Consider the following 27029-nt stretch of genomic DNA (forward strand, 5'->3'; position numbering starts at 1 on the left):
TGGGACATAGACCGGATGTCAACGTGCAGACAGGGGAGAGATAGGGGAGATAGGGAGAGATAGGGAGCCATCGTATTGATTCTGAGCACTAATGGGGGGTCTGGCAGCATCACATTACAAAGAGACAGTAAGACAGACAGACATCACAGTATGTAGTGTGTATAGTCCAATATGTTACCAGTCCTCCACACTACTATGTAGCAGTGTATAGTCCAATATGTTACCAGTCCTCCACACTACTATGTAGCAGTGTATAGTCCAATATGTTACCAGTCCTCCATACTACTGTGCTAATAATGATACTCGTGGAGATGAGGTCTCTGTGATGGTCTCAGTGATGGTCTCTGCGATGGTCTCTGCGATGGTCTCTGTGATGTTATCAGTGATGGTCTCTGTGATGGTCTCTGTGATGGTCTCAGTGATCAAACCAATTACCATCAATAGACTGTTGATGAGGTCGTGATGGATATAAAACTTCTATGTCTCCAGACCATGTCATAATTGTTATTTTATTTATTTGGTTGAACCTTTATTTAACGAGGCAAGTCAGTTAGGAACACATTCTTATTTACAATGACGGCCTACCAAAAGGCAAAAGGCCTCCTGCAGGGACGGGGGCTCGGATTAAAAATATAAATAAATAAAATAAAAATATAGGACAAAACACACATCACGACAAGAGAGACAACAATCCATCAGATTCTAACTGAGACTTGACATTTCACTGGGTATTCAACTTTCATGAAATGGCTGATTTGAAATCCTGAACATTTAGCACAGAGTTGATATACTGCACCAATATTGTTACAGGGAAGTCGATTTGTGTTCATTTGAATGAGTTTAGTTGATAATTGTCAGACTGCATGAGCATTGCTGTGGGCCAGACAGCCAGAGAAGTGGCTCAGAGTAGAGACCCTCCCTATACATACTCCATTAGATTAGAGGACTAATGTGTTTATATGAGAGACTCTGGAAATGATGGAGCTGTTGGTCTGATTCCAGGAACAACCACACACAGTCATTCCACAGCTCTGAGAGAGTCAACCATGTTATAGAGGACCACTCCCTCTGCTAATAGAAACCAGTATTTGTCAGATAATTCGTTTGGAAATTAAGGACGATCTTGAATAAAACAAAAGGGATTTATCATCTACATTTAAAAAAATCTAATAAAAAAAACTGTGGTTTTGAGTTGCTCAACCTAAACTTGTAATTTACAGTGGTTCTATAGAGATCACCCTAAACATTTAATTTACAGTGGTTCTACAGAGATCACCCTAAACATTTAATTTACAGTGGTTCTATAGAGATCACCCTAAACTTGTAATTTACAGTGGTTCTATAGAGATCACCCTAAACATTTAATTTACAGTGGTTCTATAGAGATCACCCTAAACATTTAATTTACAGTGGTTCTATAGAGATCACCCTAAACTTGTAATTTACAGTGGTTCTATAGAGATCACCCTAAACATTTAATTTACAGTGGTTCTATAGAGATCACCCTAAACTTGTAATTTACAGTGGTTCTATAGAGATCACCCTAAACATTTAATTTACAGTGGTTCTATAGAGATCACCCTAAACTTGTAATTTACAGTGGTTCTATAGAGATCACCCTAAACATTTAATTTACAGTGGTTCTATAGAGATCACCCTAAACATTTAATTTACAGTGGTTCTACAGAGATCACCCTAAAGTTGCTGAAAGTGTAGTGGCTTCATGTAATTTCTTAAAGACAGTCAGAAAGTCAAAGGGATGAAAAATCTTTATTTTATCTGTCAGGTTCGTCATAAGGGCCAAGGTGCAGCGTAGTAGGCGTACATTTTCTTCTATTTAAATGAACACCGAACAAAAGGGGAAATGGCTGCCTAAATATGATCCCCAATCAGTAAACAGCTGTCTCTGATTGGGAAGCATACCAGGCCAACATAAACCATTAATCACCTAGATGACCCACCCTAGTCACTATCACGCCCCGACCAACATAGAGAATAAACAGCTCTCTATGGTCAGGGCGTGACAGTACCCCCCCCCCCCCCCCAAAGGTGCGGACTCCGACCGCAAAAACCTGACTCAATAGGGGAGGGTCCGGGTGGGCATCTACGAATGACACAGGACGTCGGGGGCGGCTCCGGTGCGGGGCGAAGTACCCACTCCGCTCGCAGATACTTCATCCTCCACGGCAGCTCTGGTGCGGGGATCGTTGCCGGAAGCTCCGGACCGTGGGTCGTCGCTGGAGGCACCGGACCGTGGATCGTCGCCGGAGGCTCCGGACCGGGGATCGTCGCCGGAGGAACCGGACCGTAGATCGTCTCAGGAGGCTCTGGACTAAGAACGCCTGCTGAAGGCTCTGGATTGCCGACCGTCGCTGGAGGCTCCGGACCGCAGACCGTCGCTGGAGGCTCCGGACCGCAGACCGTCGCTGGAGGCTCCGGACCGCAGACCGTCGCTGGAGGCTCCGGACCGCAGACCGTCTCAGGAGATTCCGGACCGTAGACCGTCTCAGGAGGTTCCGGACCGTGGCCCGTCGTTAACTGTCGCCGGAAGCTCCGGACTGGGAACTGTCGCCGGAAGCTCCGGACTGGGGATCGTCGCAGGAAGCCTGCTGCGTGGGGCCGGCACTGGTGGTACCGGACTGGCGACACGCACCTCAGGGCGAGCGCGAGGAGCAGACACAGGACGTACCGGACTGGGGAGGCGCACTGGAGGCCTGATGCGTGGGACCGGCACAGATTGCACCGGACTGGTAACACGCTCCTCCAAACGCCTGCGTTGCCGCGTACTCCTCGCCAACTCCATTCTCCGGTATCCCTCCTCACACTGTTCCATCGACTCCCAGGCGGGCTCTGGCACTCTCCCTGGGTCGACCGACCACCTCTCTACCTCTTCCCATGTTGTCACTGGTTCACACCTCGGCTCCGCCGACCACCCCGTTTCCCACCCCCCATTTTTTTTTTAGGGCTGTCTTTTGGGCTTTCCTTGTGACCGCGAACCCCGGCGTCGTCGCTGTTCTCCCTTCTCTCCTTGCGTCTGACCTGACCCTGTACCTTAGCCTCTACTCTGGATTACCGACCTCTGTCTGATCTGACCCTGGGCCTGCCGTCCTGTACCTTAGCCTCTACTCTGGTTTACCGACCTCTGTCTTACCTGACCCTGGGCCTGCCATCCTGTCCCTTGGCCTCTACTCTGGTTTACCGACCTCTGCCGGCCTGGACCTGTCGTTTAGCATGCCCCTGTTGTTACTATAAACATTGTTACTTCAACATAGTCTGCACTTGGGTCTTACCTGAAACCTGATAATGATCTTATCATTGATAATTACAGCATTATCTTATCATTGATAATTAATTAATAACACAATGAGATCTTTCAGCAGAGCACAGTGTAATATAAATAAATGCACCCACATGCTCCTCCCACACTGAGCCAGCCCCAGCAAGCTAGCACCTAGCACCCTTTACACCACACTGAGCCAGCCCCAGCAAGCTAGCAGCTAGCACCCTTTACACCACACTGAGCCAGCCCCAGCAAGCTAGCAGCTAGCACCCTTTACACCACACTGAGCCAGCCCCAGCAAGCTAGCAGCTAGCACCCTTTACACCACACTGAGCCAGCCCCAGCAAGCTAGCAGCTAGCACCCTTTACACCACACTGAGCCAGCCCCAGCAAGCTAGCAGCTAGCACCCTTTACACCACACTGAGCCAGCCCCAGCAAGCTAGCAGCTAGCACCCTTTACACCACACTGAGCCAGCCCCAGCAAGCTAGCAGCTAGCACCCTTTACACCACACTGAGCCAGCCCCAGCAAGCTAGCAGCTAGCACCCTTTACACCACACTGAGCCAGCCCCAGCAAGCTAGCAGCTAGCACCCTTTACAACAGGATTGTTCATCTGGAGAAGATGTTCTGATGTGTAGGCAGACATACAGGCAGACATAAACAGAGATAAAAGCAGACAGAAACAGAGATACAGGCAGACAGAAACAGAGATACAGGCAGACAGAAACAGAGATACAAGCATTGATACAGGCAGACAGAAACAGAGATAAGAGAGATACAGGCAGACAGAAACAGAGATACAGGCAGACAGAAACAGAGATACAAGCATTGATACAGGCAGACAGAAACAGAGATAAGAGAGATACAGGCAGACAGATTTTCTCAATAGCAAGGCTATGGTCACTGAGTCTGTACATAGTCAAAGCTTTCCTTAAGTTTGGGTCAGTCACAGTGGTCAGGTATTCTGCCACTGTGTACTCTCTGTTTAGGGACAAATAGCATTCTAGTTTGCTCTGTTTTTTTGTTAATTCTTTCCAATGTGTCAAGTAATTCGCTTTTTGTTTTCTCATGATTTGGTTGGGTCTAATTGTGTTGCTGTCCTTGGGCTTTCGTTATTTCTGGGTCTGTTTGTGAACAGAGCCCCAGGACCAGCTTGCTTAGGGGACTCTTCTCCAGGTTCATCTCTCTGTAGGTGATGGCTTTGTTACGGAAGGTTTGGGAATCGCTTCCTTTTAGGTGGTTGTAGAATTTAACGGCTCTTTTCTGGATTTTGATAATTAGCGGGTCTCGGCCTAATTCTGCTCTGCATGCATTATTTGGTGTTTTACCTTGTACACTGAGGATATTTTGCTGAATTTTGTCCCATTTTGTGAATAATTGGTTGGTGAGCGGACCCCAGACCTCACAACCATAAAGTGCAATGGGTTCTATAACTGATTCAAGTATTTTTAGCCAGATCCTAATTAGTATGTCGAATTTTATGTTCCTTTTGATGACATAGAATGCCCTTCTTGCCTTGTCTCTCAGATCGTTCACAGATTTGTGGAAGTTACCTGTGGCGGATGTAGTGTAGGTATTAGTGTAGGTAGTAGTGTAGGTAGCTGTAGTGTAGGTAGCTGTAGTGTAGGTAGCTGTAGTGTAGGTAGTAGTGTAGGTAGTAGTGTAGATAGTAATGTAGGTAGTAGTGTAGGTAGCTGTAGTGTAGGTAGTAGTGTAGGTAGTAGTGTAGGTAGCTGTAGTGTAGGTAGTAGTGTAGGTAGTAGTGTAGGTAGCTGTAGTGTAGGTAGTAGTGTAGGTAGTAGTGTAGGTAGCTGTAGTGTAGGTAGTAGTGTAGGTAGTAGTGTAGATAGTAGTGTAGGTAGTAGTGTAGGTAGTAGTGTAGGTAGCTGTAGTGTAGGTAGCTGTAGTGTAGATAGTAGTGTAGGTAGTAGTGTAGGTAGTAGTGTAGGTAGTAGTGTAGATAGTAGTGTAGGTAGTAGTGTAGGTAGTAGTGTAGGTAGTAGTGTAGGTAGTAGTGTAGGTAGCTGTAGTGTAGGTAGTAGTGTAGGTAGTAGTGTAGATAGTAGTGTAGGTAGTAGTGTAGATAGTAGTGTAGGTAGCTGTAGTGTAGGTAGTAGTGTAGGTAGTAGTGTAGGTAGCTGTAGTGTAGGTAGTAGTGTAGGTAGTAGTGTAGATAGTAGTGTAGATAGTAGTGTAGGTAGTAGTGTAGGTAGCTGTAGTGTAGATAGTAGTGTAGGTAGCTGTAGTGTAGGTAGCTGTAGTGTAGGTAGCTGTAGTGTAGGTAGTAGTGTAGGTAGTAGTGTAGGTAGTAGTGTAGGTAGCTGTAGTGTAGATAGTAGTGTAGGTAGTAGTGTAGGTAGTAGTGTAGGTAGTAGTGTAGGTAGCTGTAGTGTAGGTAGTAGTGCAGGTAGTAGTGTAGATAGCTGTAGTGTAGGTAGTAGTGTAGATATTAGTATAGGTAGTAGTGTAGGTAGTTGTAGCTGTAGTGTAGGTAGCTGTAGTGTAGGGAGCTGTGGTGTAGGGAGCTGTGGTGTAGGGAGCTGTGGTGTAGGGAGCTGTGGTGTAGGGAGCTGTGGTGTAGTCTACACCGCTGAGATGTAGTGGGCTGGGCCTCCCGGGTGGCGCAGTGGTCTAGGGCACTGCATCGCAGTGCTAACTGCGCCACCAGAGTCTCTGGGTTCGCGCCCAGGCTCTGTCGCAGCCGGCCGCGACCGGGAGGTCCGTGGGGCGACGCACAATTGGGCTAGCGTCGTCCGGGTTAGGGTGGGTTTGGCCGGTAGGGATATCCTTGTCTCATCGCGCTCCAGCGACTCCTGTGGCGGGCCGGGCGCAGTGCGTGCTAACCAAGGGGGCCAGGTGCACGGTGTTTCCTCCGACACATTGGTGCGGCTGGCTTCCGGGTTGGAGGCGCGCTGTGTTAAAGAAGCAGTGCGGCTTGGTTGGGTTGTGCTTCGGAGGACGCATGGCTTTCGACCTTCGTCTCTCCCGAGCCCGTACGGGAGTTGTAGCGATGAGACAAGATAGTAATTACTAGCGATTGGATACCACGAAAATTGGGGAGAAAAGGGGATAAAATTAAAAAAAAAAAAATGTAGTGTAGGTAGTGGGCTGTAGAGGGCTGTAGAGTGCTGTAGTGGGCCGTAGAGGGCTGTAGTGGGCCGTAGTGGGCTGTAGTAGGCCGTAGTGGGCTGTAGTGGGCTGTAGTGGGCCGTAGTGGGCCGTAGTGGGCTGTAGAGTGCTGTAGTGGGCTGTAGTGGGCTGTAGAGGGCTGTAGAGGGCTGTAGTGGGCTGTAGAGTGATGTAGTGGGCTGTAGAGGGCTGTAGTGGGCTGTATAGTGCTGTAGTGGGCTGTAGAGGGCTGTAGTGGGCCGTAGTGGGCTGTAGAGTGCTGTAGTGGGCTGTAGAGTGCTGTAGTGGGCTGTAGAGGGCCGTAGTGGGCCGTAGTGGGCTGTAGTGGGCCGTAGTGGGCCGTAGAGGGCCGTAGTGGGCCGTAGAGGGCCGTAGTGGGCTGTAGAGGGCCGTAGAGGGCTGTAGAGGGCTGTAGAGGGCTGTAGTGGGCTGTAGAGGCACTGGAGGAGAAACAAATTGTTGGTCCGCTAAAGGGCAGAATAGTCCAGACGGAAAACGGCGGGCGACTTCACAGGCGTATTGATGGACGGCGTTACACTACAGCATCGCATATTAATAACAGATGTATATCTAAGAAATACTGTATTAATAAAGTAGATGATGATGATGGGAAGTGTATCAGAATGCGGAGTGCTTGTTCTGTAAGGTTGAGTTCATCGGTACTGTTGTAGAAGAGGTTATAACGCAGTGGCTGGTCCGGGCTGTAGTCTAGACAGGCAGGGGAGAACAGATTTCTAAAGGGGAGAGACACTCTCTCTGTCCAGCTGCGTGAAGGCAGACAACATTGCTTTCCAATTCAAATTGAATACTGTGCTTATCAATAACGCACCCTCAACGATACAGCTAGAGATTTTTTTTAATCGATTGTGACGTTCATTGAACATGTATTGTTGTTCTGGAACGTAGCCCTGTTTCGTTGTGTTCTGGATCGTAGCCTTGTTTCGTTGTGTTCTGGAACGTAGTCCTGTTTCTTTGTGTTCTGGATCGTAGCCCTGTTTTCTTTGTATTCTGGAACGTAGCCCTGTTTCGTTGTGTTCTGGATCGTAGCCCTGTTTTCATCGTGTTCTGGAACGTAGTCCTGTTTCGTTGTGTTCTGGAACGTAGCCCTGTTTCTTTGTGTTCTGGATCGTAGCCCTGTTTTCTTTGTGTTCTGGAACGTAGCCCTGTTTCTTTGTGTTCTGGAACATTGCCCTGTTTCGTTGTGTTCTGGAACGTAGCCCTGTTTCTTTGTGTTCTGGAACGTAGCCCTGTTTCGTTGTGTTCTGCAACGTTGTCCTGTTTCGTTGTGTTCTGGAACGTAGCCCTGTTTCTTTGTGTTCTGGAACGTAGCCCTGTTTCTTTGTGTTCTGGAACGTAGCCCTGTTTCTTTGTGTTCTGGAACGTAGCCCTGTTTCGTTGTGTTCTGGAACGTAGCCCTGTTTCGTTGTGTTCTGGAACGTAGCCCTGTTTCCTTGTGTTCTGGGTGTTGGGTTACTGGTGCTGGGTTAGTGGGTTACTGGTGCTGGGTAGTGGGTTACTGGTGCTGGGTAGTGGGTTACTGGTGCTGGGTGGTGGGTTACTGGTGCTGGGTTATTGGGTTACTGGTGCTGGGTAGTGGGTTACTGGTGCTGGGTGGTGGGTTACTGGTGCTGGGTAGTGGGTTACTGGTGCTGGGTGGTGGGTTACTGGTGCTGGGTGGTGGGTTACTGGTGCTGGGTGGTGGGTTACTGGTGCTGGGTGGTGGGTTACTGGTGCTGGGTTACTGGTGCTGGGTGGTGGGTTACTGGTGCTGGGTAGTGGGTTACTGGTGCTGAGTAGTGGGTTACTGGTGCTGGGTAGTGGGTTACTGGTGCTGGGTTATTGGGTTACTGGTGCTGGGTTACTGGTGCTGGGTGCTGGGTTACTGGTACTGGGTTATTGGTGCTGGGTTACTGGTGCTGGGTGGTGGGTTACTGGTACTGGGTTATTGGTGCTGGGTTATTGGTGCTGGGTATGGGGTTATTGGTGCTGGGTAGTGGGTTACTGGTGCTGGGTAGTGGGTTACTGGTGCTGGGTTATTGGTACTGGGTATTGGGTTATTGGTGCTGGGTAGTGGGTTATTGGTGCTGGGTATTGGGTTATTGGTGCTGGGTAGTGGGTTATTGGTGCTGGGTAGTGGGTTATTGGTGCTGGGTAGTGGGTTATTGGTGCTGGGTATTGGGTTATTGGTGCTGGGTATTGGGTTATTGGTGCTGGGTAGTGGGTTATTGGTGCTGGGTAGTGGGTTATTGGTGCTGGGTATTGGGTTATTGGTGCTGGGTAGTGGGTTGTTGGTGCTGGGTAGTGGGTTATTGGTGCTGGGTTATTGTAATGTCTCTTATCGATGGCGGTTATGATATCGTTTAGGACCTTGAGCGTGGCTGAGGTGCACCCATGACCAGCTCTGAAACCAGATTGCATAGCGGAGAAGGTACGGTGGAATTGGAAATGGTCGGTAATCTGTTTGTTAACTAGAATAGCAGTATCGACTATCATAATGTCGTGACGTTGTATTGATTGTGACGACTGCTGTTCATCGAATGATTAACTGTTTATAATTACGTGATTCAATTAATCAGGTAATCATTAACTCAGTAACCTGAGGCACCATGGGAAAAGTTCATTTTTAATGAGTGTCCGTTTCCCAAATTAACTCAAAGAATATCAGAATATCGATTCTACAACAGTCGCCAATTAATTAATTTCCTCTGCAGTCTCATTATGAACGTTGCATAATTCGTTGAATCTGCACAAACCCGAGTCTCACTAAATAAGAAACAGGTCCCTAGCGGACCAACACAATATGACACGTTACACAAAATGGGGATTTATAAAGAGAGTGCATGTGAGAAAAGCACACTTGGATACATTTGTAAACTATGCTTAGTTTAGCCCTAACACCTTACCCCAAACTGCCGCTCTTATGGGTCAGAATATAATGATGTAATTACTTGTCGATGGTCTCCGATGGGGTGTCCCTTCGTGGACCGAGTTCACCTTCTCCTCTGATGTCAGCACCTCTTTGGTTACCGCAACTCTCTGATTGTCCACAAGATGTCAGTGTCCTTTCTCTTAGTGGTCTGTTTCCTCACCTTTGTTCTGAAAGTAGGTCTTCGGAGTATGTTTCCAACCTTTATGGCAAGTTCTCTGGGCGTATGTAGTTACGAGGCAAGGCGTCAAGGTTGTCCTCTGATCAAGTTTAGACAACTAATTTCACAGTTCACTTTTACAAAAACATTCTCTTTGATCTGGACATTTTACACACAATGTACAATATGTAAACATGTGCATATTATGGAAACTCTTCAAGTTGGAATGTTTTCGTTATAACGTCGTCATTTAACTTTTAATAACATCACAAATACGACATAAATTTTCATATTCCATCTATCGTTATTACCATTTTGGCTGATTAAATATTTGTCCCGAAGTCCATTTATCGCAAGTTACCGTTCTGAGTTAGATTCTCCATAGGGCCCACTCACACATTCCAATCCTTCACACTGAAAGGACAAAGGATTTGGCCATGCACGCCTCCAACTCAATCATCAAGTTTGCAGACGACATAACACAACAGTAGTGGGCTTGATTACCTACAACGACGAGACGGCCTACAGGGAGGAGGTGAGGGCCCTCGGAGTGTGGTGTCAGGAAAATAAACTCAGCAAAACAAGCAAAACAAAAGAGATGATCGTGGACTTCAGGTAACAGCAAAGGGAACACCCCCCTATCCACATCGACGGGACAACAGTGGAGAGGGTGGAAAGTTAAGTTTCTCTGTGGTCACAACACTGACAAACTGAAATGGTCCACACACATAGACAGTGCCTCTTCAACCTTGGGGTGGCAGCGTAGCCTAGTGGTTAGAGCGTTGGACTAGTAACCGAAATGTTGCAAGTTCAAACCCCCGAGCTGACAAGGCACAAATATGTCGTTCTGCACCTGAACAAGGCAGTTAACCCACTGTTCCTAGACCGTCATTGAAAATAAGAATTTGTTCTTAACTGACTTGCCTGGTTAAATAAAGGTAAAATCAAATAAAAAACCTCAGGAGGCTGAACATTTTTGGCTTGTCACTTAAAACCCTCACTAACATTTATAGATGCACAATTGAGAGCATCCTGTCGGGCTGTATCACAGCCTGGTACGGCGTCTGCACCGCCCACAACCGCAAGGCTCTCCAGAGGGTGGTGCGGTCTGCACAACGCATCACCGGGGGCAAACTACCTGCCCTCCAGGACACCTACACCACCCGATGTCACAGGAAGGCCAAAAAGATCATCAAGGACAACAACCACCCGAGCCACTGCCTGTTCAGCCCGCTATCATCCAGAAGGTGAGGTCAGTACAGGTGCATCAAAGCACCGAGAAGCTGTTTTTCAGTCTCTATCTCAAGGCCATCAGATTGTTAAACAGCCACCACTAGCAGAGAGAGGCGGCTGCCTACCTACAGACGATATCATTGGCCACTTTAATAAATACAACACTAGTCACTTTAATAATGTCACTTTAAGAATGTTTACATCTCACATTACTCATCTCATATGTATATAATGTATACTGTATCCTTCACTATCTATTCTTTACTATCTATTGCATCTTAGCCGCTCTGTCACTGCTCATCCATATATTTTATACTTATATCTTCTCATCCCATTCCTTTACTAGATTGTGTGTATTAGGTTTTGTTGTGGAATTTGTTAGATATTAGGTTTTGTTGTGGAATTTGTTAGATATTACCTGTTAGATACTGCTGCACTGTTGTATCTAGAAGCATTTCACTACACTCACATTAACATCTGCTAACCATGTGTATGTGACCATTAACATCTGCTAACCATGTGTATGTGACCATTAACATCTGCTAACCATGTGACCAATAACATCTGCTAACCATGTGTATGTGACCAATAACATCTGCTAACCATGTGTATGTGACCAATAACATCTGTTAACCACGTGTATGTGACCAATAACATCTGCTAACCATGTGTATGTGACCAATAACATCTGCTAACCATGTGTATGTGACCATTAACATCTGCTAACCATGTGTATGTGACCATTAACATCTGCTAACCATGTCACCAATAACATCTGCTAACCATGTGACCAATAACATCTGCTAACCATGTGACCAATAACATCTGCTAACCATGTGTATGTGACCATTAACATCTGCTAACCATGTGACCAATAACATCTGCTAACCATGTGTATGTGACCATTAACATCTGCTAACCATGTGACCAATAACATCTGCTAACCATGTGTATGTGACCATTAACATCTGCTAACCATGTGTATGTGACCAATAACATCTACTAACCATGTGACCAATAACATCTGCTAACCATGTGTATGTGACCATTAACATCTGCTAACCATGTGACCAATAACATCTGCTAACCATGTGTATGTGACCATTAACATCTGCTAACCATGTGTATGTGACCATTAACATCTGCTAACCATGTCACCAATAACATCTGCTAACCATGTGTATGTGACCATTAACATCTGCTAACCATGTGTATGTGACCATTAACATCTGCTAACCATGTGTATGTGACCATTAACATCTGCTAACCATGTCACCAATAACATCTGCTAACCATGTGACCAATAACATCTGCTAACCATGTGACCAATAACATCTGCTAACCATGTGACCAATAACATCTGCTAACCATGTCACCAATAACATCTGCTAACCATGTGTATGTGACCATTAACATCTGCTAACCATGTGTATGTGACCATTAACATCTGCTAACCATGTCACCAATAACATCTGCTAACCATGTGTATGTGACCATTAACATCTGCTAACCATGTGTATGTGACCATTAACATCTGCTAACCATGTGTATGTGACCATTAACATCTGCTAACCATGTCACCAATAACATCTGCTAACCATGTGACCAATAACATCTGCTAACCATGTGACCAATAACATCTGCTAACCATGTGTATGTGACCATTAACATCTGCTAACCATGTGTATGTGACCATTAACATCTGCTAACCATGTGTATGTGACCATTAACATCTGCTAACCATGTGACCAATAACATCTGCTAACCATGTGTATGTGACCATTAACATCTGCTAACCATGTGTATGTGACCATTAACATCTGCTAACCATGTGTATGTGACCATTAACATCTGCTAACCATGTGACCATTAACATCTGCTAACCATGTGTATGTGACCATTAACATCTGCTAACCATGTGTATGTGACCATTAACATCTGCTAACCATGTGTATGTGACCAATAACATTTGCTAACCATGTGTATGTGACCAATAACATTTTATTTGATTTTGTCTGCTGCCTTACGATTTACAATGGGCATGAGGTGTCATAAAACCCCCCACCTCTGGTGGGTGTGAGAGCTATCTCTGTAGGACTGTGGTCCAAGGTAACCTGACTCAAACAGGCCAGTCATGACAATTAAATAACATTAACCCTAACCCCACAACATGATCCCGCCCCGCCCACAACATGACCCCGCCCCACCCACAACATGACCCCGCCCACAACACGACCTTGCCCCGCCCACAACATGACCCCGCCCCGCCCACAACATGACCCCGCCCCGCCCAACAAACTGCTATGACAACAGGACAGCCATGAGGTCAGTCAGCACATGTATCAACAATTATTTGATGACTTTTCATCATAAACATAAAAATGCAATTTATACTCATCTAATTGGTTACAGTAGTACACCATGAAGTCAGCACGTGTTACATATTAGCAATCAGAAGATAACTTCTCAATTGAACTCTCATAAACATAGATTAATGATCATTCAGACATTCAGAGCTCAATCTGTATTTGATAGGAGTCCTGTGGTATGTTTGAGACACTGCCCTCAACCAGGACTATATCAACTGTTTCATGTAGTTGTATTGAAGCATACAATGGGTCAGTGTAACGGATGTGAAATGGCTAGCTAGTTAGCTGTGGTGCGCGCTAATAGCGTTTCAATCGGTTACGTCACTCGCTTTGAGACCTTGAAGTAGTGGTTCCCCTTGCTCTGCAAGGGCCGCGGCCTTTGTGGAGCGATGGGTAACGACGCTTTGTGGGTGACTGTTGTTGATGTGTGCAGAGGGTCCCTGGTTCGCGCCCGGGGCGAGGGGACGGTCTAAAGTTAAACTGTTACATTAGCAAATGTCTAACAACTTTTTATATGTTTTATGGAAAAAGGGTTGGAAATATGTGTTTCCATAATGACAATCTAAATAGCCTACCTACAACTGGTCAAATGTTGTCACGATGTGCACTCGTGCTGCCTCGTCTCCTCACACTCGTGCTGCCTCGTCTCCTCTCACTCACACTTGTGCTGCCTCGTCTCCTCTCACTCACACTCGTGCTGCCTTGTCTCCTCTCACTCACACTCATGCTGCCTCGTCTCCTCTCACTCACACTCATGCTGCCTCGTCTCCTCTCACTCACACTCGTGCTGCCTCGTCTCCTCTCACTCACACTCGTGCTGCCTTGTCTCCTCTCACTCATGCTGCCTTGTCTCCTCTCACTCACACTCGTGCTGCCTTGTCTCCTCTCACTCACACTCGTGCTGCCTTGTCTCCTCTCACTCACACTCGTGCTGCCTCGTCTCCTCTCACTCACACTCGTGCTGCCTTGTCTCCTCTCACTCACACTCGTGCTGCCTCGTCTCCTCTCACTCACACTCGTGCTGCCTTGTCTCCTCTCACTCACACTCGTGCTGCCTTGTCTCCTCTCACTCACACTCGTGCTGCCTTGTCTCCTCTCACTCACACTCGTGCTGCCTTGTCTCCTCTCACTCACACTCATGCTGCCTTGTCTCCTCTCACTCACACTCGTGCTGCCTCGTCTCCTCTCACTCACACTCGTGCTGCCTCGTCTCCTCTCACTCGTGCTGCCTCGTCTCCTCTCACTCACACTGCCTCGTCTCCTCTCACTCATACTCAGTGTTGCCAACTTAGCGACTTTTAGGACAGCCAATAGCTACTTTCCTTACTGAGGAGTTGGCAACACTGCTCACACTCTGCTGCCTCCTGCAGCGCTCAGTCTCAACACACACCTCTCACTCAGCAACAGCCTCCTAAAATAATATTGTGTTTACCTGGGAGTTTTTCTTTATTTCTATTAGCGTCCCTACAGTCCTATCACCGGCGTTGCTGCCTTTATAAATCGTCCACGTTGGACCCATATGATTGACAGCTAAACAGACACGGCATGAAAACAGATGACGTAGCTAGATATTAGCCTCGTCACGGGGCGTTTTCGAATTAAAAGCCTCCTGCATTCCTCCCTTCAGGTTGCGTAATGATTGAGCTGATATAGGTGTAAGCACATAACTTTCCCCTATCCATCAACCAACAGGTGCATCCCATATCGGAAATGGTATCATTATAAATGAATTGATACAGATATTGATTTGCTATCCTCTCCCTGACTTTGTAGATGTGTAGGCCTACATGTTGAATAGACTTTTGATTAGATATCAATGTGCCATTATGTGACTGATACGTACCTGCCGGTTAGTCTTTTCACCGATATTCTTTAAATCATCCAGAATAAAACTCTTTACCTGCATTGTCGACGACAACCTATGGAGGGCGCTATATGCAGTGATACCAACGTAGCAATTGTGTTGCTAGATTTAGCAACTTTTCAGACTACCCTGGCGACTTTTTTTTCAAACAGCACCTAGCAACAAATGTAGCTACTTTTAAAAATGTATTTGGAACTTTTAGCAACTTTTGAAAATGGACTCAAACGCTAAAATGCACGCATTTTCACTCTAAATGACACAAAAACAATTTTCTGTCACAACACACGTGCCTGGCTGCAAAGGTGCATTGTGAGTGGCAGCAGCAATTTCAGCAAATTGCAAATCATTGTTGGCTGACTGCAGCAACAGTAGTACGGGTTCGACGAGACAAACCCAATGAATATAGTTGGTCACGAATGTTTGATCTTGAACAGAACTTACAACATCAATCAACATGTCTACAATCAAAAATGGTACAGAAAAGAGTGGGAGTCTGTACCTGAACAAATGTCAAATCATATTTTTTGCCAGTCAATTTGAGTAACGTTATTGTATATTATACGTAATGACGCAGTTTTACGTTATCACGCAATGACATCACAACGTCATTTAGAAACTTTTAGCAACAAATCAATCTGCGTCTAACAATTTATCCTGAAAATTAGTTGGCAACACTGACTATATATATATATATATATATATATATATATATGTAAATGTGCTTTGGACTTGCCTCGCCTAGTCACAAATTTAAGGCCACCATTTGTGTCACTTATGGGAAAATGTGTGATCAATGATGACTTCAGAAATTAGAGAGACTTCGCCACCAATTGCTGCTGGTGTATGGATAGCTGTCATATCAAGTTTCATCAATGGATCGACGTTTGTGCTTCAAAAAAAGGGAATATTACGATCCCGTAAAAGAGGTAGAGTGTTGGGGGGGGGGAAAATCCCAAAGTATAATCATGTTTGTAGGGTCATTTGTTGGCTACAATGTTGTAAGATCCTCAGACACAGTAAATACATCATCTCTTAAAACAACTATATTCGGTTCCTTGTGACTGTTCGCGATTTTTCTGCAAAAAAAAAAAAAGAATGCTGCTTTCGTGGCAAAATTAGAATTGGACATTGGAAATCAGAGGGTGACTACTGTACTGTTAATAACACAAACACTGCATGTATTTCATTATTTTGTTAGGTGGGTCCTATCTAAAAGATGGCGTATGGTGGAGCGGCACACTCTCCAGTAAGTAGCCGAGCTAACAGTGCCACCTGCCATTTATTAGCTGTAGTACATCCTCATGGATAATTCTGTCACACACCGTATTTAACCTAATAATAAAGACATTTTACTACTACATTAACTATCACTACTCACCGATTGCGTTTATTTGATTGATCATATTTCATGAATTCCATTGACCTCTGAACTCTTCCGAACAAGTGATTGTGGGACAGATTGGGAACTTCCTGGCCTATAACGCAGCCCCTGCTGTGGTGGTCACACCTTTAGGTGCCCTGGGGGTGCTGTTTGGGTGAGTTATTGTTTGGCATGTTATCATTCAATGTGTGACTACTATTGTCTTTTGTTTTCTAGTGGGAGTGTTTACAGTGATGTTTGTTACAGTACAGGAGTGTTTACAGTGATGTTTGTTACAGTACAGGAGTGTTTACAGTGATGTTTGTTACAGTACAGGAGTGTTTACAGTGATGTTTGTTACAGTACAGGAGTGTTTACAGTGATGTTTGTTACAGTACAGGAGTGTTTACAGTGATGTTTGTTACAGTACAGGAGTGTTTACAGTGATGTTTGTTACAGTACAGGAGTGTTTACAGTGATGTTTGTTACAGTACAGGAGTGTTTACAGTGATGTTTGTTACAGTACAGGAGTGTTTACAGTGATGTTTGTTACAGTACAGGGGTCTTTACAGTGATGTTTGTTACAGTACAGGAGTGTTTACAGTGATGTTTGTTACAGTACAGGAGTGTTTACAGTGATGTTTGTTACAGTACAGGAGTGTTTACAGTGATGTTTGTTACAGTACAGGAGTGTTTACAGTGATGTTTGTTACAGTACAGGAGTGTTTACAGTGATGTTTGTTACAGTACAGGAGTGTTTACAGTGATGTTTGTTACAGTACAGGGGTCTTTACAGTGATGTTTGTTACAGTACAGGAGTGTTTACAGTGATGTTTGTTACAGTACAGGAGTGTTTACAGTGATGTTTGTTACAGTACAGGAGTGTTTACAGTGATGTTTGTTACAGTACAGGAGTGTTTACAGTGATGTTTGTTACAGTACAGGAGTGTTTACAGTGATGTTTGTTACAGTACAGGGGTCTTTACAGTGATGTTTGTTACAGTACAGGGGTCTTTACAGTGATGTTTGTTACAGTACAGGAGTGTTTACAGTGATGTTTGTTACAGTACAGGAGTGTTTACAGTGATGTTTGTTACAGTACAGGAGTGTTTACAGTGATGTTTGTTACAGTACAGGAGTGTTTACAGTGATGTTTGTTACAGTACAGGAGTGTTTACAGTGATGTTTGTTACAGTACAGGAGTGTTTACAGTGATGTTTGTTACAGTACAGGAGTGTTTACAGTGATGTTTGTTACAGTACAGGGGTCTTTACAGTGATGTTTGTTACAGTACAGGGGTCTTTACAGTGATGTTTGTTACAGTACAGGAGTGTTTACAGTGATGTTTGTTACAGTACAGGAGTGTTTACAGTGATGTTTGTTACAGTACAGGAGTGTTTACAGTGATGTTTGTTACAGTACAGGAGTGTTTACAGTGATGTTTGTTACAGTACAGGAGTGTTTACAGTGATGTTTGTTACAGTACAGGAGTGTTTACAGTGATGTTTGTTACAGTACAGGAGTGTTTACAGTGATGTTTGTTACAGTACAGGAGTGTTTACAGTGATGTTTGTTACAGTACAGGAGTGTTTACAGTGATGTTTGTTACAGTACAGGAGTGTTTACAGTGATGTTTGTTACAGTACAGGGGTCTTTACAGTGATGTTTGTTACAGTACAGGAGTGTTTACAGTGATGTTTGTTACAGTACAGGAGTGTTTACAGTGATGTTTGTTACAGTACAGGAGTGTTTACAGTGATGTTTGTTACAGTACAGGAGTGTTTACAGTGATGTTTGTTACAGTACAGGAGTGTTTACAGTGATGTTTGTTACAGTACAGGAGTGTTTACAGTGATGTTTGTTACAGTACAGGGGTCTTTACAGTGATGTTTGTTACAGTACAGGAGTGTTTACAGTGATGTTTGTTACAGTACAGGAGTGTTTACAGTGATGTTTGTTACAGTACAGGAGTGTTTACAGTGATGTTTGTTACAGTACAGGAGTGTTTACAGTGATGTTTGTTACAGTACAGGAGTGTTTACAGTGATGTTTGTTACAGTACAGGGGTCTTTACAGTGATGTTTGTTACAGTACAGGGGTCTTTACAGTGATGTTTGTTACAGTACAGGAGTGTTTACAGTGATGTTTGTTACAGTACAGGAGTGTTTACAGTGATGTTTGTTACAGTACAGGAGTGTTTACAGTGATGTTTGTTACAGTACAGGAGTGTTTACAGTGATGTTTGTTACAGTACAGGGGTGTTTACAGTGATGTTTGTTACAGTACAGGAGTGTTTACAGTGATGTTTGTTACAGTACAGGAGTGTTTACAGTGATGTTTGCTACAGTACAGGAGTGTTTACAGTGATGTTTGTTACAGTACAGGAGTGTTTACAGTGATGTTTGTTACAGTACAGGAGTGTTTACAGTGATGTTTGTTACAGTACAGGAGTGTTTACAGTGATGTTTGTTACAGTACAGGAGTGTTTACAGTGATGTTTGTTACAGTACAGGGGTCTTTACAGTGATGTTTGTTACAGTACAGGAGTGTTTACAGTGATGTTTGTTACAGTACAGGAGTGTTTACAGTGATGTTTGTTACAGTACAGGGGTGTTTACAGTGATGTTTGTTACAGTACAGGGGTGTTTACAGTGATGTTTGTTACAGTACAGGAGTGTTTACAGTGATGTTTGTTACAGTACAGGAGTGTTTACAGTGATGTTTGTTACAGTACAGGAGTGTTTACAGTGATGTTTGTTACAGTACAGGAGTGTTTACAGTGATGTTTGTTACAGTACAGGAGTGTTTACAGTGATGTTTGTTACAGTACAGGAGTGTTTACAGTGATGTTTGTTACAGTACAGGAGTGTTTACAGTGATGTTTGCTACAGTACAGGAGTGTTTACAGTGATGTTTGTTACAGTACAGGAGTGTTTACAGTGATGTTTGTTACAGTACAGGAGTGTTTACAGTGATGTTTGTTACAGTACAGGAGTGTTTACAGTGATGTTTGTTACAGTACAGGGGTCTTTACAGTGATGTTTGTTACAGTACAGGAGTGTTTACAGTGATGTTTGTTACAGTACAGGAGTGTTTACAGTGATGTTTGTTACAGTACAGGAGTGTTTACAGTGATGTTTGTTACAGTACAGGAGTGTTTACAGTGATGTTTGTTACAGTACAGGGGTGTTTACAGTGATGTTTGTTACAGTACAGGGGTGTTTACAGTGATGTTTGTTACAGTACAGGAGTGTTTACAGTGATGTTTGTTACAGTACAGGAGTGTTTACAGTGATGTTTGTTACAGTACAGGAGTGTTTACAGTGATGTTTGTTACAGTACAGGAGTGTTTACAGTGATGTTTGTTACAGTACAGGAGTGTTTACAGTGATGTTTGTTACAGTACAGGAGTGTTTACAGTGATGTTTGTTACAGTACAGGGGTCTTTACAGTGATGTTTGTTACAGTACAGGAGTGTTTACAGTGATGTTTGTTACAGTACAGGAGTGTTTACAGTGATGTTTGTTACAGTACAGGAGTGTTTACAGTGATGTTTGTTACAGTACAGGAGTGTTTACAGTGATGTTTGTTACAGTACAGGAGTGTTTACAGTGATGTTTGTTACAGTACAGGGGTCTTTACAGTGATGTTTGTTACAGTACAGGGGTCTTTACAGTGATGTTTGTTACAGTACAGGAGTGTTTACAGTGATGTTTGTTACAGTACAGGAGTGTTTACAGTGATGTTTGTTACAGTACAGGAGTGTTTACAGTGATGTTTGTTACAGTACAGGAGTGTTTACAGTGATGTTTGTTACAGTACAGGAGTGTTTACAGTGATGTTTGTTACAGTACAGGAGTGTTTACAGTGATGTTTGTTACAGTACAGGAGTGTTTACAGTGATGTTTGTTACAGTACAGGGGTCTTTACAGTGATGTTTGTTACAGTACAGGGGTCTTTACAGTGATGTTTGTTACAGTACAGGAGTGTTTACAGTGATGTTTGTTACAGTACAGGAGTGTTTACAGTGATGTTTGTTACAGTACAGGAGTGTTTACAGTGATGTTTGTTACAGTACAGGAGTGTTTACAGTGATGTTTGTTACAGTACAGGAGTGTTTACAGTGATGTTTGTTACAGTACAGGAGTGTTTACAGTGATGTTTGTTACAGTACAGGAGTGTTTACAGTGATGTTTGTTACAGTACAGGAGTGTTTACAGTGATGTTTGTTACAGTACAGGAGTGTTTACAGTGATGTTTGTTACAGTACAGGAGTGTTTACAGTGATGTTTGTTACAGTACAGGGGTCTTTACAGTGATGTTTGTTACAGTACAGGAGTGTTTACAGTGATGTTTGTTACAGTACAGGAGTGTTTACAGTGATGTTTGTTACAGTACAGGAGTGTTTACAGTGATGTTTGTTACAGTACAGGAGTGTTTACAGTGATGTTTGTTACAGTACAGGAGTGTTTACAGTGATGTTTGTTACAGTACAGGAGTGTTTACAGTGATGTTTGTTACAGTACAGGGGTCTTTACAGTGATGTTTGTTACAGTACAGGAGTGTTTACAGTGATGTTTGTTACAGTACAGGAGTGTTTACAGTGATGTTTGTTACAGTACAGGAGTGTTTACAGTGATGTTTGTTACAGTACAGGAGTGTTTACAGTGATGTTTGTTACAGTACAGGAGTGTTTACAGTGATGTTTGTTACAGTACAGGGGTCTTTACAGTGATGTTTGTTACAGTACAGGGGTCTTTACAGTGATGTTTGTTACAGTACAGGAGTGTTTACAGTGATGTTTGTTACAGTACAGGAGTGTTTACAGTGATGTTTGTTACAGTACAGGAGTGTTTACAGTGATGTTTGTTACAGTACAGGAGTGTTTACAGTGATGTTTGTTACAGTACAGGGGTGTTTACAGTGATGTTTGTTACAGTACAGGAGTGTTTACAGTGATGTTTGTTACAGTACAGGAGTGTTTACAGTGATGTTTGCTACAGTACAGGAGTGTTTACAGTGATGTTTGTTACAGTACAGGAGTGTTTACAGTGATGTTTGTTACAGTACAGGAGTGTTTACAGTGATGTTTGTTACAGTACAGGAGTGTTTACAGTGATGTTTGTTACAGTACAGGAGTGTTTACAGTGATGTTTGTTACAGTACAGGGGTCTTTACAGTGATGTTTGTTACAGTACAGGAGTGTTTACAGTGATGTTTGTTACAGTACAGGAGTGTTTACAGTGATGTTTGTTACAGTACAGGAGTGTTTACAGTGATGTTTGTTACAGTACAGGAGTGTTTACAGTGATGTTTGTTACAGTACAGGAGTGTTTACAGTGATGTTTGTTACAGTACAGGAGTGTTTACAGTGATGTTTGCTACAGTACAGGAGTGTTTACAGTGATGTTTGTTACAGTACAGGAGTGTTTACAGTGATGTTTGTTACAGTACAGGAGTGTTTACAGTGATGTTTGTTACAGTACAGGAGTGTTTACAGTGATGTTTGTTACAGTACAGGGGTCTTTACAGTGATGTTTGTTACAGTACAGGAGTGTTTACAGTGATGTTTGTTACAGTACAGGAGTGTTTACAGTGATGTTTGTTACAGTACAGGAGTGTTTACAGTGATGTTTGTTACAGTACAGGAGTGTTTACAGTGATGTTTGTTACAGTACAGGGGTGTTTACAGTGATGTTTGTTACAGTACAGGGGTGTTTACAGTGATGTTTGTTACAGTACAGGAGTGTTTACAGTGATGTTTGTTACAGTACAGGAGTGTTTACAGTGATGTTTGTTACAGTACAGGAGTGTTTACAGTGATGTTTGTTACAGTACAGGAGTGTTTACAGTGATGTTTGTTACAGTACAGGAGTGTTTACAGTGATGTTTGCTACAGTACAGGAGTGTTTACAGTGATGTTTGTTACAGTACAGGAGTGTTTACAGTGATGTTTGTTACAGTACAGGAGTGTTTACAGTGATGTTTGTTACAGTACAGGAGTGTTTACAGTGATGTTTGTTACAGTACAGGAGTGTTTACAGTGATGTTTGTTACAGTACAGGAGTGTTTACAGTGATGTTTGTTACAGTACAGGAGTGTTTACAGTGATGTTTGCTACAGTACAGGAGTGTTTACAGTGATGTGATCTTTGCCTAGCTAGCTAACTGCATGCCTCTCTGTTTTGATCACTAAAATGGTTGCTTTGTGATCCAGGGCTGTTCTGGCCTCCTATATCCTCCAGGAACAGCTGAATGTCCTGGGGAAGCTGGGCTGTGTGTTGTGTTGCTGTGGTTCTGTCGTGCTCATCATTCACTCCCCTAAATCAGAGAGCGTCACCTCTAGTCTGGAGCTGGAAGACAGGCTTGCTGATCCAGGTGGGTGGGACCTGGTATTACATCCCAAATGGATCCCTATTCCCTATATAGTGCACTACTTTAGACCAGAGCCCTATTCCCTATATAGTACACTACTTTAGACCAGAGCCCTATTCCCTATATAGTACACTACTTTAGACCAGAGCCCTATTCCCTATATAGTGCACTACTTTAGACCAGAGCCCTATTCCCTATATAGTGCACTACTTTAAACCAGAGCCCTATTCCCTATATAGTGCACTACTTTAGACCAGAGCCCTATTCCCTATATAGTGCGCTACTTTAAACCAGAGCCCTATTCCCTATATAGTACACTACTTTAGACCAGAGCCCTATTCCCTATATAGTGCACTACTTTAGACCAGAGCCCTATTCCCTATATAGTGCGCTACTTTAGACCAGAGCCCATAGGACCGATAGGGTGCTATTTTGGGACACATCCATTCACTGCTCTTAAATGATCAGATAGGTCCATTTCACATAGTTTCCATGGTATTTGTGTTACAGTGCATTTAACAGTCCTCGTCAAGAATCCTTATTAATGTTGTTGAAGAGGGGCTCTTTATCTGCTTGAATGACAATGGCAGTTGTAGATTTCCGCCTAAATAGACAAACCCAAAAGTAAATATTTTTCATGAGATGGCCGTAAACAATAACTAATAATGCGGCATTGTTCTAGAAAAGTCTGGGACCTTTCTGTTAAAAATAGTTATACATTGCTGAGGTGTACTCCCTTTTGAGGACTAGTACCAAATATTATGAAAAATCATACATCATTTTTTCCCATGTTCAACAAGAGTGGGGGAAATATGGCTTGAAATTATTAAAATGCTTAGTAAGTATAATAACGATAAAAATGACTTACTATAAGATTTCACCTTTCTTATAACTGTAAAATAAATATGATCATTCTTAAGTGACAGCACAGAATTGGCACCGTTTCACTGATGACAGAGAATGTTCTGCCCCGTGTCCTCTGCGATGCCCAGACACCATTCTGCATCACTCTGTTACCAAGACAAAGTGGTCTTGTTCCAATTCTACAAAATTATTTTATATTTTTTCATGTTGAGAGCTCCAAATCCGTCTGAGAGAAATCACAGGGAGATGTTCCCCTTTCATATTGCAAACGGGGCTTCGAGGTTCACAGCCAGAGGATATTCAATCCTTTGTTTGGATGGGCCAGGACAAGGGACATGTCTGAGCCTGAACCGGGAGACTCCGCTCCTCGCAGGCAGTGAGCCTCAGCTCTTTTGCTGTGTGGGCTAACCACTTTGTACATTTCCGTGTACAAAGCACTCTGTGAACGGTGCAAAGTCAATTGCTGTGACCTCAATTGATGTTGCACCGTTCACAGAGTGCTTTGTGCACGGGAATGTTAGTTGGAACCGGCCCAGACCTGCTCAAAGTCCTCTAAATAAGGACTTTACATCAAAGTTCAATTGAGAGTAATTCTGTAATTACATCAGAATAATTCTGAGTTGTGTCTGAATGTTTTCTCTCCGTGCAGTGTTCGTCACCTATTCCTTGTTGGTGGTCCTACTACTGGTTGTGCTGATCGTGTGGGTGGCCCCAGCTCACGGCACGTCCAACATCATGGTGTACGTATCCATCTGCTCCCTCCTGGGGAGTTTCACAGTCACCAGCAGTAAGGGTCTGGGCCTGGCCGCCCAGGATGCCTTCAGCGGGGGGCCTTCCAGCAGCCGAGCCCTAGGTCTCTTCCTGGGTCTACTGGGAACCCTGTCCGTCAGCATCCTCGTCCAGTTCACCTTCATCAACAAGGCTCTGGAGCACTACAGCTCTAACATGTTTGAAGCCATTTACTACGTGACTTTCACATCTACGGTCCTCACAGCTTCGGCCATCTTGTTCAGAGAGTGGACCGCGGTGGGTTTAGTAGACTGCCTGGGCATGCTGTGTGGGCTAACCACGGTGGCTGTAGGGGTCCTGCTGCTTCGCTTCTCCTCAGAGGCCTCACTCACCTGGAAGCAAGCTGCTAAAGGACCAGATAAAATGGATTAATCAGAGGCTTGTCAGTCTCAGGGAGATTAATGCAGTGTTTATTGGTTAATTTGGGGCCACATTTTTTAAAATCTTGAATAACATATATAATTGTATTGTGAATTGTATCTAATAAAATACTTGAATGTAAGTGTAAGAATCTTACTGTGGATTTGCGAACAACATATCTGTTATATATTTTGTTGCTCGCCATTCTCAAGGGCTCAATGATCGGCATATGAAGTAATCTCCTGTTGTGTTCAAACACATAAAGTAGCATTGTTGCTGTTGAATGTGCTAGATGTTTGCTATTGTAACACTTGTCAGTCAGTGTCAATCCATGTGGACTGGCTGTAACTTAAAGAACCTAACTCAGGTGCCGATTGAAAGGGTCTAATTTCATTACAACTTACAACATGTGGTCAACGTTGTCAGTACGGAGTCATATTTTATAATTAAGTGAAATTAACTCAATGATTTTTGTAATTTACTACAATAAAAGGCAAAAAAAAAACTTTTTTAACTTGTCGCGTGTTTGCAAATGCAGTTAACCTCCAACAACTGTGCCGATGACGTGGCTGTCGATTAGGCATCTCCCGTGCATCTCTTATTCAGAGAGGGTTAAATGCATTCTGTGTTGCAACTGACTACGTATCCCCTTTCCCTTCACGGGGGAGAAGAGTTGAACCACTTAGTCATTTCACTACAGCAGACCTTCTAAATATGTGGATCAGATTATGTGGTCTAACCCACGTAACAGGTTGTTGTGACAGCTACCCACACGTCCTCTTTGTGAGAAACTGTACCAAAATAACATTTTATTATTTTAAAGTCTTCAGTCCCTTCATTGTCCACTGACCATTCGGTTCATTTGTAAAACCGTAGAACTTTGCCTATTCACACAAGCATTGTGGGCCATTGAATTATTTAGAGAGTCATTCTAGACAGTCACAACAGTGCATGTTGTGTGGCGGGGGGAACTGGGACTCTTTTTTTTGTCACGTTGGGTCTTAGGACTCACAAAGGCTGGAGAGAAAAGTGGAACAACATTTTGGTTTGTATCTCTGCAGGTAATGTTAGATATTATTCTCACTAATTCAATAACTGTAGTTTATTATATTTGGATGTGTGTTATTGCAGCACTGTTTGTTGAATATCAGAACAACTTTGTTTGGTGTTTTACATATAAATACAGTATGTTACGAGAAGAGTATGATATTTTACCTTTATTTAACTAGGCAAGTCAGTTAAGAACAAATTCTTATTTTCAATGAGGGCCTAGGAACAGTGGGTTAACTGCCTTGTTCAGGGGCAGAACGACACATTTGTACCTTGTCAGCTCGGGGATTCGAACTTGCAACCTTTCATTTACTAGTCCAACGCTCTAACCACTAGGCTACCCTGCCGCGGTATGATACGGTATGATACGATACGGTATGGTATGATATGATACAGTATGATACGATACAGTATGATATGATACAGTATGATACGATACAGTATGATACGATACAGTATGATACGATACAGTATGATACGATACAGTATGATACGGTATGATACAGTATGATACGATACAGTATGATACGATACAGCATGATACGATACAGCATGATACAGTATGATACGATACGGTATGGTATGATATGATACAGTATGATACGATACAGTATGATATGATACAGTATGATACGATACAGTATGATACAGTATGATACAATACAGTATGATACAGTATGATACAGTATGATACGATACAGTATGATACAGTATGATACAATACAGTATGATACAGTATGATACAGTATGATACAGTATGATACAATACAGTATGATACAGTATGATACAATACAGTATGATACAGTATGATACAATACAGTATGATACAGTATGATACAGTATGATACAGTATGATACAATACAGTATGATACAGTATGATACAGTATGATACAATACAGTATGATACAGTATGATACGGTATGATATGATACAGTATGATACAGTATGATACAATACAGTATGATACAGTATGATACGGTATGATATGATACAGCATGAAACGATACAGTATGATACGATACAACATGATACGATAAGACTGACCAGAACATTTCACTAAGCTGTATGTGGGCTAGGCTTAGTTAAAAGTGGTTGAAAACATTTCAAGGTGTAACAGTCCATTTAGAATGTGGCAATCAAATAGGGCACTTTTTTATTAAAGTGATCACTAAAATATTAATCTAGAGAATTTCTGGTAGAACGAGGAACTTCTCAGGACCTATTTGTACGCATGCGTGAAGAATCGCCCTTTCACCATGTGTGGGCGG

The 27029-nt window shown here is 43.4% G+C and overlaps 1 protein-coding gene across 1 annotated transcript; it reads left to right on the forward strand.

Annotated features, from left to right (window-relative positions):
* The first annotated feature begins 15564 nt into the window (after nucleotides 1–15564).
* On the forward strand, nucleotides 15565–25218 carry nipa1 (NIPA magnesium transporter 1). Its single transcript, XM_038986630.1, has 5 exons — nucleotides 15565–15888; nucleotides 16161–16208; nucleotides 16407–16497; nucleotides 22539–22699; nucleotides 24210–25218. Exons 1-5 carry the CDS (start codon nucleotides 15756–15758, stop codon nucleotides 24719–24721), a joined length of 945 nt encoding a protein of 314 aa, XP_038842558.1. The 5' UTR covers nucleotides 15565–15755; the 3' UTR covers nucleotides 24722–25218.
* Nucleotides 25219–27029: the final 1811 nt, after the last annotated feature.

The sequence above is a fragment of the Salvelinus namaycush genome, unplaced genomic scaffold, assembly GCF_016432855.1.
Source record: "Salvelinus namaycush isolate Seneca unplaced genomic scaffold, SaNama_1.0 Scaffold532, whole genome shotgun sequence".
Classification (NCBI taxonomy): Eukaryota; Metazoa; Chordata; class Actinopteri; order Salmoniformes; family Salmonidae; genus Salvelinus; species Salvelinus namaycush.

Excerpts from the sequence above, each read along its gene's own strand:
- nipa1 (XM_038986630.1), top strand. The coding sequence starts at position 15,756 with ATGATGACTTCAGAAATTAGAGAGACTTCGCCACCAATTGCTGCTGGT. Across the intron at positions 15,889-16,160 it reads ATTACGATCCCGTAAAAGAG|GTGGGTCCTATCTAAAAGAT; the intron begins GTAGAGTGTTGG and ends TTATTTTGTTAG. Across the intron at positions 22,700-24,209 it reads AGACAGGCTTGCTGATCCAG|TGTTCGTCACCTATTCCTTG; the intron begins GTGGGTGGGACC and ends CTCTCCGTGCAG.